We start from the raw sequence: 18,829 nt of genomic DNA on the forward strand, positions 1-18,829 counted from the left end.
AACAGTGCTCTCCTCTTGCTATAATTTCCTCCAACCAGAAGAAAGATCAGTTTTGTTTTGTTTTGTTTTGTTTTTCTTAAGACAAGTTCTCGCTTTGTTGCCCAGCCTGGAGTGCAGTGGCGCAAACATGGCTTACTGTAGCCTCCACCTCCTGGGATTAAGTGATCCTCCTCCCTCAGTCTCCAGAGTAACTAGGACCACAGGCGAACACCACGATGCTTGGCGGTTTTTTGTTTTTTTGTTTGTTTCTTTGTTTTAGATGGAGTGTCACTCTGTCGCCCAGGCTGGAGTGCAGTGGCATGATCTCGGGTCACTGCACATGCTTGGCTGTTATTTATTTATTTATTTATTTATTTTAGTGACAGGGTCTCACCATGTTGCCTATGCTGGTCCTGAACTTCTGGGCTCAAGCAATCCTCAGCCTCCCAAAGTGCTGGAATTACAGGCGTGCACCACCATGCTTGGCCAATTTTGCTTTTTGTCGTCACTGAACAGCAGTTTTTTTTTCCTACTTACTGAAATGTATCTGTTTCTAAAATATTATTACTTGTATGGGATTTTAAAAACAGATGCCTGTTTTTTTCTGGTTGTAAATTTGAAGGTATTATTTTCTTTTTCAATCGAACCCTGGGTGGCCTCATCTAACACTTTTGGATTTCAGCTGGCTTTTATTTCTATTGTATTTGAATGAAGAATCAGGAAATTCTATTGGGATTACATATTTTATGGTTATGTTGAAATTATGAGAGATACCACCTACACTACTGCATGTATTTCAAAATGATGTTTTCAGGTTTTCTGTTCTTTGTGAGCCTCTTCATGTGTCTCTTTCATGACTTGCATATGAGACAGCTGAGGAAGAAACAATCGATACGTCGTTTCTCAGTCTATACTTCCTTTGGCATTTATACCATGCATAAATATGCCCAAATATGACTTTTTTTTTAAAAAGTGTGTGGGACATGAGGGAGGAGAAGAAATAGTAAGCATCAATATATACAGAGCACTGATTCAGATGCTGGGGAGAATACAAAACAATTTATAGGCTCTGCCCTGGAATAGAAGGTAACATTATATGAACAAGCAAACTCATAAGAAGTTAATAAGATCAGGACAGAAAGTGTTAAAATGCAGATAAGTGAGGCTAGTCTGCGCTACCAGGGGAAGTCACTGTGGCCTGAGTGTTTAAGCTTTTGGAGGAAGAGAGACAGACCTCAACAGCTCGGGGTGCCCCCTACACACTCACAAAGCTTTGCCTACCCCTGGGTGTGTGTCTGCTCTCAGTGAAGAATACCAGTATCCACTGTTCCTTGTGGGTCATTATTTTCTGCTTGTTAAGAAATGTTTAGTTTGGCAAAAACATGCTTGTGTGCTTAACATGCCTGTCTTACTTCTTTTGTGGTAAATGAACCAAATTGCATTCTTGTGTTTTCTGTTTGACAGTGACAGCTGTGCAGATTCAATTCAGGCCCCTTGGACTAAGAACACTTGTGATTTTTATTTATCTACAATATATCATTCTTAGAGAAGATCAGCCTTACCCATATTATTTCCTTTTTCAGACAAATGGACACCTACCTGGGAACAGAGATGTGTTAACAGACCAGGTGGAGGATGAGGGAGAGAAGATTAGAGATTTGGAGTTTTGTCTTGAAGAGCACAGAGAGAAGTTGAATGCCACAGAAGAAATGCTGCAGCAGGTATGTGCAGACGCCATATCCAAGATGGGATTTCCCTGCTGAACTATTTGAGATGCTGCATTTCTATGTTGTGTTTGCTCTGATGCAGCAGTAAGTTTCTTGATTGACTTAGACCAGCACATTTAAAAAAAAAAATGGAGAGTAGCAGAGTCTCAAAACACATGCACACAATATAAAGTGTTTATGTAATTAGAATCTGGAACAAAATGTCAATAGGATTGTGGCTTATTTTTATTTTCTTTCTTTGCATTCAGATGGTTTCCTAACTCTCACCTATAAGCATATGTTTTGTGATTAAGAAAAAAAGATAATAGTAAAAAATCTAAGAATCCGATTTAAAAATGGGCGAAAGATTTGAATAGACATTTCTCAAAAGAAGACATACAAATGGCAAATAGACATATGAAAAGGTGCTCAACATCATTGATCATCAGAGAAATGCAAATCAAAACTATAATGAGATACTATCTCACCCCAGCTAAAATGGCTTTTATCCAAAAGACAGGCAGTAACAAATGCTGGCAAGGATGTGGAGAAAAGGGAACCCTTGTACACTGTTGGTGGGAATGTAAATTCATACAACTACTTTGGAGAACAGTTTGGAGGTTCCTCAAAAAACTGAAAATAGAGCTACCATATGATCCAGCAATGCCACTGCTGGATATATACCCAAAGGAAAGGAAATCAGTATATCGAAGAAATATCTGTGCTCTTGTGTTTACTGCAGCTCTGTTCACAGCCACCAAGATTTGGAAGCAACCTAAATGTCCATCAACAAATGACTGGATAAAGAAAATGTGGTACTTATACACAATGGAGTACTATTCAGCTATAAAAAAGCATGAGATTCAGTCATTTGCAACAACATGAATGGAACTGGAGGTCATTATGTGTGAAATAAGCCAAGCACAAAAAAACAAACACCTCATGTTCTCATTTGTGGGATCTAAAAATAAAACAATTGAGCTCACGGAAATAGTGGAAGGATGGTTACCAGAGGCTGGGTAGGGTAGTGAGGGATGAAGGAAGAGGTGGAGGATGGTGAAGGGGTACAAAATAATAGTTTGAATAAGGCCTAGTATTTAGTAGCACATCAGGGTGACTATAGTTAATAATAATCTAATTGTACATTTGAAAATAAGAATATAACTGGATTGTTTGTAACACAAAGGATAAATGTTTGAGAAAATGGAGACCCCGTTTTCCATGATGTGATTATCACATACTGTATACCTGTATCGAAACATCTCATGTACCCCATAAATAGATATACCTACTATGTACCCACAAAATTAAAAATTAGAAAAGAAAAAAAAGAAAAAAGATAAGCACCATCTATAACACATAGGACAGGCTCCGTAAGGTTGTGGATGGAGTATGCACTGGAGCAAAACCTGGTAGGTTTCCATTCCTGCCATGCCTTTTTTTTCCCCCTCTATGACATTAGGCAAGTTCCTAACCTCTCCGTTACTAAGTTTCCTCATCTTTTGATTAAGGATAGTAAGAATTTCTAACTGATAAGATTTTTGTGAGGATTGAAACCGTATATGTCACAACGTTTGCCTGGCATATAGCAAACATACTATCATCCTCATAATCAATGTTATCACCAGACTGAAGTATATATATGGTTTATGCATGTGTATCTACATAATATGTCTCCCTGAGTAAACTGACATGTGTTTATTTCTGCTCAAAGGAGGGTAACTAAAGTGAATGATTTTTTATTTATTTATTTATTTTTTATTATACTTTAAGTTTTAGGGTACATGTGCACAATGTACAGGTTTGTTACATATGTATACATGTGCCATGTTGGTGTGCTGCACCCATTAACTCATCATTTAACATTAGGTATATCTCCTAATGCTATCCCTCCCCCCTCCCCTCACCCCACAACAGGCCCAGCATGTGATGTTCCCCTTCCTGTGTCCATGTGTTCTCATTGTTCAATTCCCACCTATGAGTGAGAACATGCGGTGTTTAGTTTTTTGTCCTTGCAATAGTTTGCTGAGAATGATGGTTTCCAGCTTCATCCATGTCCCTACAAAGGACATGAACTCATCATTTTTTATGGCTGCATACTATTCCATGGTGTATATGTGCCACATTTTCTTAATCCAGCCTATCGTTGGACATATGGGTTGTTTCCAAGTCTCTGCTATTGTCAATAGTGCCGCAATAAACATACGTGTGCATGTGTCTTTATAGCAGCATGTTTTATAATCCTTTGGGTAGTTCTAGATCCCTGAGGAATCGCCACACTGACTTCCACAATAGTTGAACTAGTTTACAGTCCCACCAACAGTGTAAAAGTGTTCCTATTTCTCCACATCCTCTCCAGCACCTGTTGTTTCCTGACTTTTTAATGATCGCCATTCTAACTGGTGTGAGATGGTATCTCATTGTGGTTTTGATTTGCGTTTCTCTGATGGCCAGTGATGATGAGCATTTTTTCATGTGTCTTTTGGCTGCATAAGTGTCTTCTTTTGAGAAGTGTCTGTTCATATCCTTTGCCCACTTTTTGATGGGGTTGTTTGTTTTTTTCTTGTAAATTTGTTTGATTTCATTGTAGATTCTGGACATTAGCCCTTTGTCAGATGAGTAGATTGCAAAAATTTTTTCCCATTCTGTAGGTTGCCTCTTCACTCTGATGGTAGTTTCTTTTGCTGTGCAGAAGCTCTTTAGTTGAATTAGATTCCATTTGTCAATTTTGGCTTTTGTTGCCATTGCTTTTGGTGTTTTAGACATGAAGTCCTTGCCCATGCCTATGTCCTGAATGGTAATGCCTAGGTTTTCTTCTAGGGTTTTTATGGTTTTAGGTCTAATGTTTAAGTCTTTAATCCATCTTGAATGAATTTTTGTATAAGGTATAAGGAAGGGATCCAGTTTCAGCTTTCTACATATGGCTAGCCAGTTTTCCCAGCACCATTTATTAAATAGGGAATCCTTTCCCCATTGCTTGTTTTTCTCAGGTCTGTCAAAGATCAGATAGTTGTAGATATGCGGCATTATTTCTGAGGGCTCTGTTCTGTTCCATTGATCTATATCTCCGTTTTGGTATCAGTACCATGCTGTTTTGGTTACTGTAGCCTTGTAGTATAGCTTGAAGTCAGGTAGCGCGATGCCTCCAGCTTTGTTCTTTTGGCTTAGGATTGACTTGGCGATGCGGGCTCTTTTTTGGTTCCATATGAACTTTAAAGTAGTTTTTTCCAATTCTGTGAAGAAAGTCGTTGGTAGCTTGATGGGGATGGCATTGAATCTATAAATTACCTTGGGCAGTATGGCCATTTTCACGATATTGATTCTTCCTACCCATGAGCATGGAATGTTCTTCCATTTGTTTGTATCCTCTTTTATTTCATTGAGCAGTGGTTTGTAGTTCTCCTTGAAGAGGTCCTTCGCATCCCTTGTAAGTTGGATTCCTAGGTATTTTATTCTCTTTGAAGCAACTGTGAATGGGAGTTCACTCATGATTTGGCTCTCTGTTTGTCTGTTATTGGTGTTTAAGAATGCTTGTGATTTTTGCACGTTGATATTGTATCCTGAGACGTTGCTGAAGTTGCCTATCAGCTTAAGGAGATTTTGGGCTGAGATGATGGGCTTTTCTAGATATACAATCATGTCATGTGCAAACAGGGACAATTTGACTTCCTCTTTTCCTAATTGAATACCCTTGATTTCCTTCTCCTGCCTGATTGCCCTGGCCAGAACTTCCAACACTATGTTGAATAGGAGTGGTGAGAGAGGGCATCCCTGTCTTGTGCCAGTTTTCAAAGGGAATGCTTCCAGTTTTTGCCATTCAGTATGATATTGGCTGTGGATTTGTCATAGATAGCTGTTATTATTTTGAGATATGTCCATCAATACCTAATTTATTGAGAGTTTTTAGCATGAAGTGTTGTTGAATTTTGTCAAAGGCCTTTTCTGCATCTATTGAGATAATCATGTGGTTTTTGTCTTTGGTTCTGTTTATATGCTGGATTACGTTTATTGATTTGCATATGTTGAACCAGCCTTGCATCCCAGGGATGCAACCCACTTGATCATGGTGGATAAGCTTTTTGATGTGCTGCTGGATTCAGTTTGCCAGTATTTTATTGAAGATTTTTGCATCGATGTTCATCAGGGATATTGGTCTAAAATTCTCTTTTTTTGTTGTGTCTCTGCCAGGCTTTGGTATCAGGATGATGCTGGCCTCATAAATTGACTTAGGGAGGATTCTCTCTTCTTCTGTTGATTGGAATAGTTTCAGAAGGAATGGTACCAGCTCCTCCTTTTACCTCTGGTAGAATTCGGCTGTGAATCCATCTGGTCCTGGAGTTTTTTTTTGGTTAGTAAGCTATTAATTATTGCCTCAATTTCAGAGCCTGTTATTGGTCTATTCATTTTATTTTATCTCATTTTTGAGATGGAGTCTTGCTCTGTTGCCCAGGCTGGAGTGCAGTGGCATGATTTCAGCTCAGTGTAAGCTCCGCCTCCTGGGTTCAAGCAATTCTCCTGCCTCAGCCCCTCGAGTGGCTGGGACTACAGGCACCTGCCACTACACTAGCCAATTTTTGTATTTTTAGTAGAAATGAAGTATCACCATACTGTCCGGGCTTGTCTCAAACTCCTGACCTCAAGTGATCTGCCTGCCTCAGCCTCCCAAAGTGCTGGGATTACAGGCATGAGCCACCATGCCCGGCCTAAAGTGAATAATTTTTTTAAAATGTGTATATTCAGTTGTTATACTTTAATGCATCCTCTACTTGATAGGTGCTGCTTTGTGCGATCATAAATGAGGTAAATTCACATGTGGCTGTTTATAATAAAAGAATTATTGAATGTATCTTTTAAATTCCAATAGGAGCTTCTAAGTAGGACATCCTTAGAAACTCAGAAGTTGGATCTGATGGCTGAAATATATAACTTGAAGTTGAAACTGACAGCTGTAGAGAAGGACAGACTGGATTATGAAGATAAGTTCAGAGACACAGAGGTGAGTGATACAGTCTCTCCTCTCTCTCTCTCTCTCTCTGTCACTCTGTCTCTCATACACGTACATTCCTAGGGCAAAGTAGAAATTCTCTGGAGGTGTGCAAGGACGGCAGTTAATTACTATGTGCCCTCATCCTACTTTATTTTAAGAATAATCTTTGGTTATATTGACTTTTTATTACAAAATGCTAATGACAATTTTTATTTTTAGACTTTTGATATGAAATATTAATCATTTTATCAACCTTTAGAAATACTTTTGACTTTAGGATATTTGGAGCATCCATCCATTCATACTAGTTTTCTTAATTTTGTAAATAATGGGCTTAAATGCATGGTTTTGCTAGTAGTTATTATTTAGGCACACTGATTATTTACTATGTAATTGGATTTTTGAAATCTGTATAGAAAACTTGCTTACATTATATAATCACAAAACCACAGAGCCTTTTTCAGGTCATCTGATTTGGCCTTCTACTTTTGGTCTATTCCACATGTAAATCATTCCAATTAAACAAGACTCACTGTACTTCTACGAAACTCAGGGTACATTGTATAACTTGAAGTATCCATTTTAGTGGCTAAACAAGCTTTATTGTTTGTTCTCTCTATTTTATTAATCCAGGCCTTCTAGTTTGTTTGCTGTGTGACATTTGGCAAGTTCTTAACCTCTCTGTTTTTTTTTTTGGTGGATGAAGAGAGCATATCCATTTGAAATATATTCATTTGAAATGAAGTGTAAAGAGTTGCAGAAATTCCTTTCTCTGAGGGCCATCTCCCCTCCTTTTTTCTTTCTATTTTGTTTCTTTGGTTGGAGTATGGAAAGGTGTCATGCTGGATTAGAAAATGGGTACCAAGGAGAGAGGAGAGAAAATGGTTTATTTATTTTTCCCTTCTGTTTTTATTTCAAACATGTATTTTATGCTGACTATATGCCAGCATGGTACCAGGCATTACGTACATTATCCACTATAGGAAAATCCTTTATAGATCTGGAAATAACAAGGTTTACTCCATTGCTATTTTCAAAATTAAATTTTCTGTCAAAGATTCAATTACAGTGGAAAGTCTTGGTATATGTCTTGCTTCCTCAGTAGCAAAAGGAGATCTTTCATTTGGTTCATGTTTTAATTTTTTTTTTTAGAGATAGGATCTTACTGTGTTGCCCAGGCTAGTATGGAACTCCTGGCCTCAAGCAATTCTCCCATTTTGGCCTCCCAAAGCACTGGGATTATAGGCATGAGTCACCATGCCCAGCCATGTTTTAATCTTAAAACTCTTTGTCAGTTGCCTATGTGAGCATGTTTCTCATTTTATTGAAGCTGGGGCTCTTAAACAAGACTTAGAAAGTTACTCAATTTAAAATTCTTGCTTTTGTATTTTCTCTAAAAATCTCTTTTGATATTTTCCTCTTTCCCCTCTTTTTGTAAGGTCCTAACCCCATAGTTGCTAGGTAAGGTAACAGTAAAACTCAGTCAACAGATGGACAACATGGCGGTGGAGCTAGCTCTGCTGCAGGGAAGAATTGGTGGTAGATATGGATAGAGGTAGTCTTCTACATTGTGTCTGCAGAGTCAAGGGGAAATATTCACCTGTTGTTAGCTTAATTTGGATATGAGATGCTAACCAGATGTTGGGACTGAATTGCAGTAGATGTGTTATTTATTTATTTTTGTAAGACCCCAGGGCAATATTTACATCCCTTGAGTTCAACTGCCTTTTTTATCAAACTTTTTTTCCCCACTTTTTCGTTTCACTCTTACACTCTTAATCACATACAAAGTGATTTTGTTATCAAACTTCCAGTACACCCAAACCCTGATAATCTTCTAATAAAAATTCAGTGCTATTGCTAAAATATACACATGTACCCAGAGATTAGAGCATATGGGGTAAACTTTGTGACGCTACATATGAAAATAATTAAAGTAATCTTCACTATTAAACTAACTTGAATATTCTCATGTTCCTGTTATCGTTCCCTTAATAAAAATATTTTCCTGGGTGTTTCATAAGTCCATAATATTTAACTTTCTCTTAGAATTTTAGATTATTTGGATATTAATATCCAATAAAATATTGGCATGGGGAAGAAGTATGGGCATTTCCACAAGACTGAGCACTGGAAGATTCAGGACTTGGCTTGTCCCCGTACTTGCTAATGGGAGATGGTCAGCATCACTCAACAGTGCCCCCTTCTGGTAACAGCACACATGTCAGAGACTGAGTTCCTGCGGGAGCCCTGAGGAGTTCTCTGAAAGGGAAAAGGGAAAGAACAGGGATTTTCTTTCTTAAACGGACTGAACTTATGATAAGAACTTATTGAAATAACTTGTATTCTGTTTTTTAAAGTTTTACATTAGAAAGCTCTTTCCAGATTTTCCAGCTTGTGTTGTCAGGGGAAGATATGATTTCGGGTTGGAAATGTAGACCATATTTAAAGTATTGTCATGAAATATAGTGGAGTACTTTTTGTTAAAACAGATAACTCATCCCAGTTTATAATTCCATTTTTTTCAATTGTTTCTTCTTTGCACATTGCCACTATTTCTAAAGGAAGTAGTAATAACAGCAGTAGCAGACAGGAGGAATTCACTGCTATTTCTTAACAATGAGAAAGTGGGAAAATATATATTTAAAAAGATCATATTGATGAATATCACTAAGGACTCATATTATGCAAGGATGATTAGTTAACTGGGAAAAGGTGATTTTTTTCTTTGAACTTGAATTCTGACCTGTTAGATGAGGAATCACAAATGTTATTGAATAATGTCAAACAGTTCTTGACCTAATTCATAAGAAGAAAATATATATTATCTAATTGAAATATTGTATAATTATTAAGTGACTCTTAAGGAGTAATTGTATAATTATGATAGGTAATATTTTGCCCATTTTATAAGAGACAACAATTTAAAAGCCTGTGGGTTTACTGGGAAGTGTATTTCATTATAGCATCCCTTCTCTTAGCCTTTGTGAACTTGAATCATTATATTTAGAAGTTTAAAATAATCCCTATTCACAAAGTTTTATTTCTTATAACATTATTCTACTTGTAATTTTTGGCATTCTTGGATAATTTTGTCCTGTAGTCTATGAATTTGTGACCCAGGAATACATGCATGTCTTTGTAAAAAGAGAGAAGGTGGCTGGGCACAGTGACTCACACCTGTAATCCCAACACAGGGAGTCCGAGGAGGGCGGGTCACTTGAGGTCAGGAGTTCAAGACAAGCCTGGTCAACATGGTGAAACCCTTGTCTCTACTAAAAATACAAAAACTAGCTGGGTGTGGTGGTAGGTGCCTGTAATCCCAGTTACTGTGAAGGTTGAGACAGGAGAATATCTTGAACCTGGGAGGCGGAGGTTGCAATAAGCTGAGATGGCGGCACTGCACTCCAGCCTGGGTGACAGAGCAAGACTCCATCTTTAAAAAAAAGAGAGGGAGAGAGAAGCAAAAATATAGTAACCATTGTAGAGATCTCTGTGGCTTGTAGTAAAAATAAGTCATCTCCCACACAGGGTATTTGAGTGTCTCTTTTGGAGGAGTTAATGTTGCTTAACACTCTAATTTCCTTTCCTACTCTCTGGGCTCTGGACAAAAATACACCATTATTTCTCAGAATACTTGGACAAGTTTTATGAGCAAATTGGTTTTTTAAAAAGTGACACTAAATAAAATAAAAAATGGTAGTAGAAAAGATGTAAAATCGTGTTGTGTCATATAAACATTAGGATTGGTTTCTCTTTCATTTTCTAATTATAAAATTAGGTGAACTGCAGGGCTGTCATCCACTTTCCTGTTGAGAATTGTCATTAAACTTACAGTAAACTCAATCCCTGATAATTTCCTAATAAAAATTCAACAGTATTGCTAAAATGTATGCACATACCCCAAAATTAGAGCATAGTTGAGAAACCTTGTGACGTTATATGTGACAACAATTAAAATAGTCCTCAAAATTAAAACTGATTTGACTATTCTCATGTTCCTGTTATCATTCACTTAATAAAAATAAAATATTTCCTTGGCTATTTCATGAATCTTAAGGATTCATGGGCTTAAAGGATTTTCATTTCATTCTCCCATATTGGGTTGATGAGCAATCCATATTTTTGTGGACAAAGGAAGAAATTACAAATTTTAAAAAAATACCCATGTATCACTGAGAAGGTTCAAAAGGTAAATGGCTTTACTAAAGAATGTGATATATTTAAAATACGAAATAGCATTCTATAAAATAGAATAGAAATAGCACTCTATGAAATAGCATTCATAGAGTCATTTTTAGGATAGAAATAGCTGACAAATAATAGATATCAAGCTACCTGTCTTAAAATTACAGTCACCTTTTATTTTCATAAGCCCATCACTTTAGGGCAGAGGCATTGGGGATTTAAATGAATGTTTTTGTTTGTTTGCTTGTTTGTTTTGTTTTTTTTTTGACAGAGTCTTGCTCCTTTGTCAGGCTGAAGTGCAGTGGCGCAATCTCGGCTCACTGCAACCTCTGCCTGCAGGTTCAAGTGATTCTCCTGCTTCAGCCTCCTGAATAGCTGGGACTACGGGCGTGTGCCACCACGCCCGGCTAATTTTTTGTATTTTAGTAGAGACAGGGTTTCACCATGTTGGCCAGGATGGTCTTGATCTCCTGACCTAGTGATTCGCCCACCTCAGCCTCCCAAAGTGCTGAGATTACAGGCATGAGCCACCGCGCCCGGCCAGTGCTTTGGTTGTTAGGAAGGTGGATTTATTTCCATTTATCTCATCTGATTCATTCAACTTTAACTCTAGGAGCTGGTGACTTAAGATTTCCAAGCTGCTATTTTATAGGTATAGGTAACTGTGTTACCACTTTCCTAATGTACTTTCTTGTTTCTTCTTGGACAGGGGCTGATTCAGGAGATCAATGATTTGAGGTTAAAAGTTAGTGAAATGGGCAGTGAGAGACTTCAGTATGAAAAATAGCATGAATCAACCGAAGTTTTTCTCACAGGTTAACATTTTCAAACAAATGGCTCCACTATTCAGCTATTCCTAATAATATAAATAACATGTTTTCTACTTAGTATATGATAAAGAAGGTATTTTAAAAGTAAATGAAATTCCCCCCACGCTGGAAGCCTTCTTGAATTTAAACACCACTGATCTGAATTTAAAAACAAGGCTTAACTCATCCGACAGAACATAACCTGCCCTTTCTCTGAGTTGTATCTAACCTCCTTTATAAACTGATACTGTTTTCTCGGTTATTTAGCTTGTCTTTTTCTATCTGTAGTTTTCTTTCACTCCTCTGTCTCTCTACCAGTCTTTAATGGCCAAACTTCCTAGCATGAAAATCAAGGTGGGTCAGATGCAGTATGAAGAGCAGCGGATGGAACAAAAATGCGAGTCACTGAATGTGTAGTAGACGTTGGGTGATGGGGTCCATGGCCTGTTGCTTTCTGGCTTGTGTTGTTTTGCTGTGATGATGTTTTAATGGCATGTGCATTTATTCTGTGTGTGTGTCACCTGTTGATTAAAAATCACCTCAAGCAGATTGAAGGGACAATGGGATCCCTGATTTTGTTTTCAAAAATACATGAAATAATTAGTGAAAAATAATAAACGTAAAATGAAAGAATTTATAAATTACACTCTCTTAGACTATCTGAGACCCAAGCCTAGTAAAATAATTGTAAACATTCGCTTGTGAAAGAATTCTGTTTCATATCCACAGTAGAGGTCATTTTCCTCTTTAGGGACTTTCTTGATGGTAAATGTACAGCAGTTGACATTATCATGGCTGTGAATAGAAATGACTGCTGAGAAACAGCACGGTGAGAACAGGTTCACACTTTCTGCCAGTGCTACTGAAGATTTTTTGTACTTGTCCACTCTGCTCCTACCAGAAGTCAAAACTACAGGGCCAAGTGCCTCACTTCATTGGAGATCTACATCTTCTCATAGTACTAAATGTAATAAATATATCTTTAGAAATTCTGAAAGTAAAATGTGATGTTGAATATAAAGCTGTACTTCTTAGCATTGCATAGCTGTATTTTCTGTGTTAAGTACAGCCAGCAAAATTTGTTTGCTAAAGCTAATTCTTTACTGAAAGGAAACTGAAAATTTAAACATGAGTACATAGAAGGATGGACTTGAAATCTTATATACAGTTGTATAGTTAAAAATTAAAAGAGGGCTTAACTATCTGTTTTCTAAATTTATTTTTTCCCATTGTTGTAGGAGATTCTGTCCTTTTATCTTAGTGATGTGGGTGAATTATTTAGTTCCCTGATTTGGCTAAAGTTGTTCATGACTTGCTACCTTACCCATGAATGAAACTCTGTGCTCGTCAAGGAAGCATGAGTGCCAACTTGAAATGCTGAATAAATGTCAAGCTAGTGTTTTCCAATTTGCATTTTATTTTGCTTTTATGACACTAAGTATCTAATTTGATTATCTTCCTTGATTAACTTGGTCATATTTTTAAATTTGATGTAATATTTAAACCTTAGGGCTATCCTATCCCTAATTACTCTTTAAAAGATCTCTTTTTAATTTGATTACAAAGAAACTTGAAATAATGATACAATAACTATTATAAATGGGACTTCTGCTTATAATCTTTTTTTTTTTTTTTTGAGATGGAATCTCATTCTGTCACCCAAGCTGGAGTGCAGTGATGCAACCTCGGCTTACTGCAATCTCCACCTCCTGGGTTCAAGCAATTCCCCTGCCTCTGCCTCCGGAGTAGGTGGGATTACAGGTGCACGTTGCCACTCCAGATAATTTTTTGTATTTTTAGTAAAGTTGGAGTTTCACCATGTTGGCCAGGCTGGTCTTGAACTCTTGATCTCAAGTGATCTGCCCGCCTTGGCCTCCCAAAGTGCTGGGATTGCAGGCATGAGCCACCATGCCCGGCCTTCTGATAGTCTTGCTTCCTGCTTTTTATTGCCCTTGTCTGATTTCTGATGCTTGCATGTAAATTTTGGGGGTTTTGTTTTGTTTTTGTTTTTATTTTTTGAGACGGAGTCTCTCTCTGTTACCCAGGCTGGAGTGCAGTGGCGTGATCTTGGCTTACTTCAACCTCTGCCTTCCGATTCAAACGATTCTCCTGCCTCAGCCTCAGGAGTAGCTGGGATTACAGATGTGCCCTATCACGCCCGGCTAGTTTTTTATATTTTTAGCAGAGATGGGGTTTCATCATGTTGGCCAGGCTGGTCTCAAACTCCTGACCTCAAGTGATCCATCCGCCTCGGCCTCCCACAATGCTAGGATTACAGGTGTGAGCCACCACGCCCAGCCGCGTCTAAATTCTTGTAGATTTGTTTCATTCACAAAATCTGATTGTTGATTTAAAGAGCTAATATGCTCTCTGAATGTTCTTTTTTAGTCATGATCTGCTATTTTTAAATGAATTTGTAACTTGTAGGATGAACTGGCATCTTTAAAAGAACAACTAGAAGAAAAGGAATCTGAAGTAAAAAGGCTACAAGAAAAATTGGTTTGCAAGATGAAAGGAGAAGGGATTGAAATTGTTGATAGAGGTGAGAAGATATATTTCACATTTATCATCTCATTTTGTTAAAGTCCTCCAAAATCTGTAAAAGAAACCAATGATAGTCAATGTGTAGTTTTAGTATCAAAGAAAGAGCAGCAGAATCCAGCCAGGCCCAGAACCACAGGGGATTCTCCAAGACTCTTTTCTGTGACTGGAAATCCATTAACTTCCTCTTCAGCAGCTGGAAAAGGGGAATTCTGTACTTTATTTGGTGTTTAAGATTACTAGACTGTAAATTCTCATCACAAGAATGGACTTGTCTCAATTGCAATGCAAGGGAATTTATGCCAAAGGAGTTAAAAAGAACCATCCCTGTGTCCCAGGATCGTTGCCCTCAGAACTGAAATTAGATAAAGTAAGGGACTTAGAAACTGTTCTGCCCTTTTGAGAGAAGAGAAAAATGGTTCTGTCTCTTTGGAAAAATTAGTAAAAAATTTATACCAGGGATTGAGCCCTACACCTTTTAGAAAGCAAAAATAGGCTAATTCTGTTTTTGAAAAAATGCATGAATTTATCCAATTTTTTTCATAACTGAAGAAGTTTGTTCTGAGTATTATATGGACCATCATTTCTAATAAAGTAGGTTTTACATGATAGAAAATAGCCTGAATGAAATTTTTTAAAATTATATTTGGAAATATAATGTGCATAACATCTGGCAACACTAAGTTAAATTTAACCTTTCTTTGTAATTATGAATGATGACTGTGGCACTATGAGATACCAGCCATGTTCTGAGCAAGAATATGTGAAGGATAGGCTAGCATTCTGGAAAAGATGCCGTAGTGTTGATGAAGGCAGCAGAACTAGACAGCAGAACTTTATGATGATCAGTTTACTCTTTCTTCCCAACTTCTCTAGCAAGGATTGTCTTTTAGTAAAAATGCCTGAAAAAAATAGTAAGTTTATAGATGAGAATTCCGATGCTCAGAGGGGTAAAGCAACTCACCCAGGTTACAGGCAGGAAGCAGCAGAGCCATGTTTCTAACTGAGGTTTCTCTGAGCCACAAACGTGTTTCTCTTTCCATTTTTCCTCTATTGATCTGTAGTTTTCTATGAATCTGTTGTCAATGAAAAGTACCTAGGTCCTCTAGGAGAATCCTCCTACTGTTATTGTTTCTAATTATCTGTTCATCTTTCAGTTAGAAGAACATCCATTCTTATATTGATGTCTTGTGGCAGAATGTGAATTTCTGCCTACAGTGCCCACAGTGGCATCAAACCTATTATTATGTTCAGGTCAACATTCAAACTCACAAAACTACCATAGACCTCTTTGGCATCAGATTCACTCAGAGAAACATGGGACAGGGCTGGGCGTGGTGGCTCATACCTGTAATCCTAGCACTTTGGGAGGTCATGGAGGGCAGCTCACTTGAGGTTAGGAGTTCGAGACCAGCCTAGCCAACACTGTGAATTTTTGTAAAAATACAAAAATTAGCCATGCATAGTGGCAGGTGCCTGTAATTCCAGCTATCAGGGGGCTGAGGTGGGAGGATCGTTTGAATCTGGGAGGTGGAGATTGCAGTGAGCCGAGATCGTGCCACTGCACTGCAGCCTTGGTGACAGAGTGAGACTGTCTCAAGACAAAAAAAAAAAAAAAGAGGAAGAAAGAAAGAAAAGAAAAACGGAAACATGAGACAGGAACCACAATTAACTACAGGTGGTGTCAGGTGTCCCTCCAAATTATGCAGCTGCCCAGAGACAGCTCAAATGCATGAAGGTGTGATGCATATGAGGCAAGTGCAGGAACCACCCTGACTTAAGGTCTCATTCCCTTCAGGAGCCAATATCACCTGTAACAAACTTCAGATGTGTCATTTCTGGCATCACTACACATACTCAATGAAAACAGTCAGCACATTCAAGGATGCTAGAAGCTACAATCTCCATCAGGTATTTATGGTGCATTTATAGTTCCTCCCACTCCAGATGCAATTTCCAATCAGAGATCATTTTTATTATAAGCAATGTTGCTGAGTAATACTGTTAACATAGTACTCTAATCTGGTTCTAGGGGAACAGAACTAGAATGTTAGCTAAAGGTAAAATTCATACACAGCAGAGAAAAGATTTTGTTAACTCTTAACCCAAAATGCCCCACTGATAGCAGGTTTGGCTATATGGTTTGCTTTAACCAAAGGAATGCAAGAGGAGGTGACTTACACCACCTCCAAGCAGAAGGCTTGTGAGTCATTGCATGATTCCACTCTTATTCCCTTCCCTCTGCTGTGAGACAAGGGTAGGGGCAATACCTTCAGCTTAGGTCTCCAATGAAATGAAAAAGATATTTGGAGAAGAGCCATGGAACAAAGGTGCAGTGGATCCTCAGTTGTTATGAAACCTCCAAGAGAGAGAAGCATTTATTCCTGTAAGCCATCACTAGTCAGAGGACTGGTGTTTACTGCAGAATAACCTATTTCTGATTAGTACATCCCTTTTGGAAAGATATAGGCTGGGTTTATCATTCTCCTACCAGGAGTCCAACTAAGCCAGCTAGCCGTTCAGTATGTGACAGCCTTAATTCTGGCAAGAATCCCCAACTTGAGTCTGATGGAAAGTTGTTTCCTCTTATCGAGCAGTTTTGATGTTAGAACAGTCCAAGTAATGCCTGAAGAAAAATAATGTATATAGATTATGATGGTTTATTGCTCTAATTTATCTTCTCCTTTGTATACTCAGGGTTCAGTCAAGAGACAGGAACTATGCAGAGTTACCTGAATACATATAATTTTTATTTTTTATATTTATTTATTGAGACAGTCTCACTTATTCTGTGGCCCAGGCTGGAGTACAGTGGTGCGATCTTGGCTCACTACAATCTCTTCCTCTTGGGTTCAAGCAATTCTCCTGCCTCAGCCTCCAGAGTAGTTGGTACTACAGGTGCCCACCACCATGCCCAGCTAATTTTTGTATTTTTAGTAGAGATTGGGTTTTGCCAGGTTGGCCAGGCTGGTCTGGAACTCCTGACCTCATGTGATTGGCCCACCTCAGCCTCCCAAAGTGTTGAGATTACAGGCGTGAGCCACTGTGCCCAACCAATAAATATAATTTAATATAAAGAATTGTCAACGGGCCAGACACTTGAACCCAGGGTGGGGAGGGTGGAGGTTGCAGTGAGCTGAGATTGAGCCACTGCACTCCATGCACTCCAGCCTGGGTGACAGAGTGAGACTGTCTTAAAAAAAAAAAAAATTGTCAATGAAATATAAAATTGTCAACCTGGTAACCAAAAAGGTGAAAAGAAAAATCTAAGATATTACAGAGGTAGCAACTGCAGGGAACTCTTAATCACCTCTAGGTCTGAGGGAACAAAAGTAAGAGGCTGGAATTCTTAAAATGTAGAAACTTAGAGGAGCAGCGGCGTGAAGCTGAAACTCAGACATCTGAGGAGAAAGGTGCTGCTTGGTTGGTGGTGTTGTCTCTGAGTTTGGAGGCAGTGTCTCTTGGAGCTGGGATCTGTCTCTAAAGAGGGGTTTGGTGCTGGTGTCTCTTGGTGGGGAGGTAGGGTGCAGTCCAGTTATTTCTGCAGGTGGTAGGGAAACTGAAAACTGGATCCAACTGCTGCTGTGGTGAAGCAGAGTTAATAGGGTGCCAGTAGCAAGAACCACAAGCAAACAGGAAGCTCACAGGATGAAGTGTGTCCCTCCTTCCTATTCCCACATTTCAGTCTCCCTCTAGCGCCCCTATCATCAGAGCTTAACAGAGAGCCAGCTAGCAAAGCTGAAATGGGGTGTGGAGAGACCCAGCAAACCTCACTGATCAGTGCATGGGGTCACCTGGCTAAGGCGTGAGTGAGGGCTGTGGTTCAACCTGTGCTCTCCTTGTCAAGCGCTAAGTCCTTGTGTGGGGCTATGTCAGCCAGGAGGAAGAAGCATCTTTTTCAAATTCACACAGAGGTGTCATGTAGGCTAGCATACGCACTGATGCAAGGATCATTAATAGTCTTCCTTCCATCTTCTAAATGGCTCTGAAGAGCATGTATCTTTTTTTTTTTTTTTTTTTTTTTTTGATCCAGGGTCTCACTTTGTCACCTAGGCTGGAGTGCAGTGGTGCAATCATAGCTCACTGTAGCCTTGGCCTCCTGGACTCAAGCCATCCTCCCACCTCGGCCTCCTGTATTCAGGAGCTGGGACCTCAGGCATGCACCACCATGCCCACCTAATTTTTGTATTTTTTGTAGAGATGATGTCTCAGTATGTTGCCCAGGCTGGTCTCAAGCTCCTGGGCTCAAGCCATCCACCTGCCTCGACATCCTGAAGTTCTGGAATTGTAGGCGTGAGCTACCAAGCCTGGCTGAAAAGCATGTATTTTTATTGTAATATTCCTGACAAACTTACATGCAACCTTTTGCAATTTCATATATAGCCCTCCCTTATGTACCATCAGATATTTGTATGGATTTATTTGAATTGGTTTCTGCATTCTTCCACCGATTCTCTTTCTACTGGCACCGTGGGTGCTGTTTTTTATATGCAGTGTAGGTTTAGTTCTCTCCTTTCTCATATGCTGGACTTCCAACTATGCAACCATAATAAGTCTTTACTGCTTCCATTGGCCTCTTTCTTATTTTTCCTTCTGTTGTCTTCACTAGAGTTGTGTTA

General features: G+C 38.7%; 1 protein-coding gene across 6 annotated transcripts in view; it reads left to right on the forward strand.

The window, feature by feature from the left end:
- LOC100440134 (liprin-beta-1) overlaps nucleotides 1–18,829 on the forward strand; it is a 155,337-nt gene that overhangs the window by 99,756 nt on the left and 36,752 nt on the right. For 5 of the 6 annotated variants that reach the window (XM_063711720.1, XM_054527017.2, XM_054527020.2 and 2 more), the window contains 4 exons: nucleotides 1,563–1,700; nucleotides 6,550–6,681; nucleotides 14,097–14,211; nucleotides 16,009–16,121. In XM_063711720.1, the coding sequence (XP_063567790.1) occupies nucleotides 1,563–1,700; nucleotides 6,550–6,681; nucleotides 14,097–14,211; nucleotides 16,009–16,121 (498 nt within the window). The remainder of the gene's footprint in view (nucleotides 1–1,562; nucleotides 1,701–6,549; nucleotides 6,682–14,096; nucleotides 14,212–16,008; nucleotides 16,122–18,829) is intronic. The other variant, XM_054527022.2, reaches the window with a different exon arrangement.

This window comes from Pongo abelii, chromosome 10, assembly GCF_028885655.2.
Source record: "Pongo abelii isolate AG06213 chromosome 10, NHGRI_mPonAbe1-v2.0_pri, whole genome shotgun sequence".
Classification (NCBI taxonomy): domain Eukaryota; kingdom Metazoa; phylum Chordata; class Mammalia; order Primates; family Hominidae; genus Pongo; species Pongo abelii.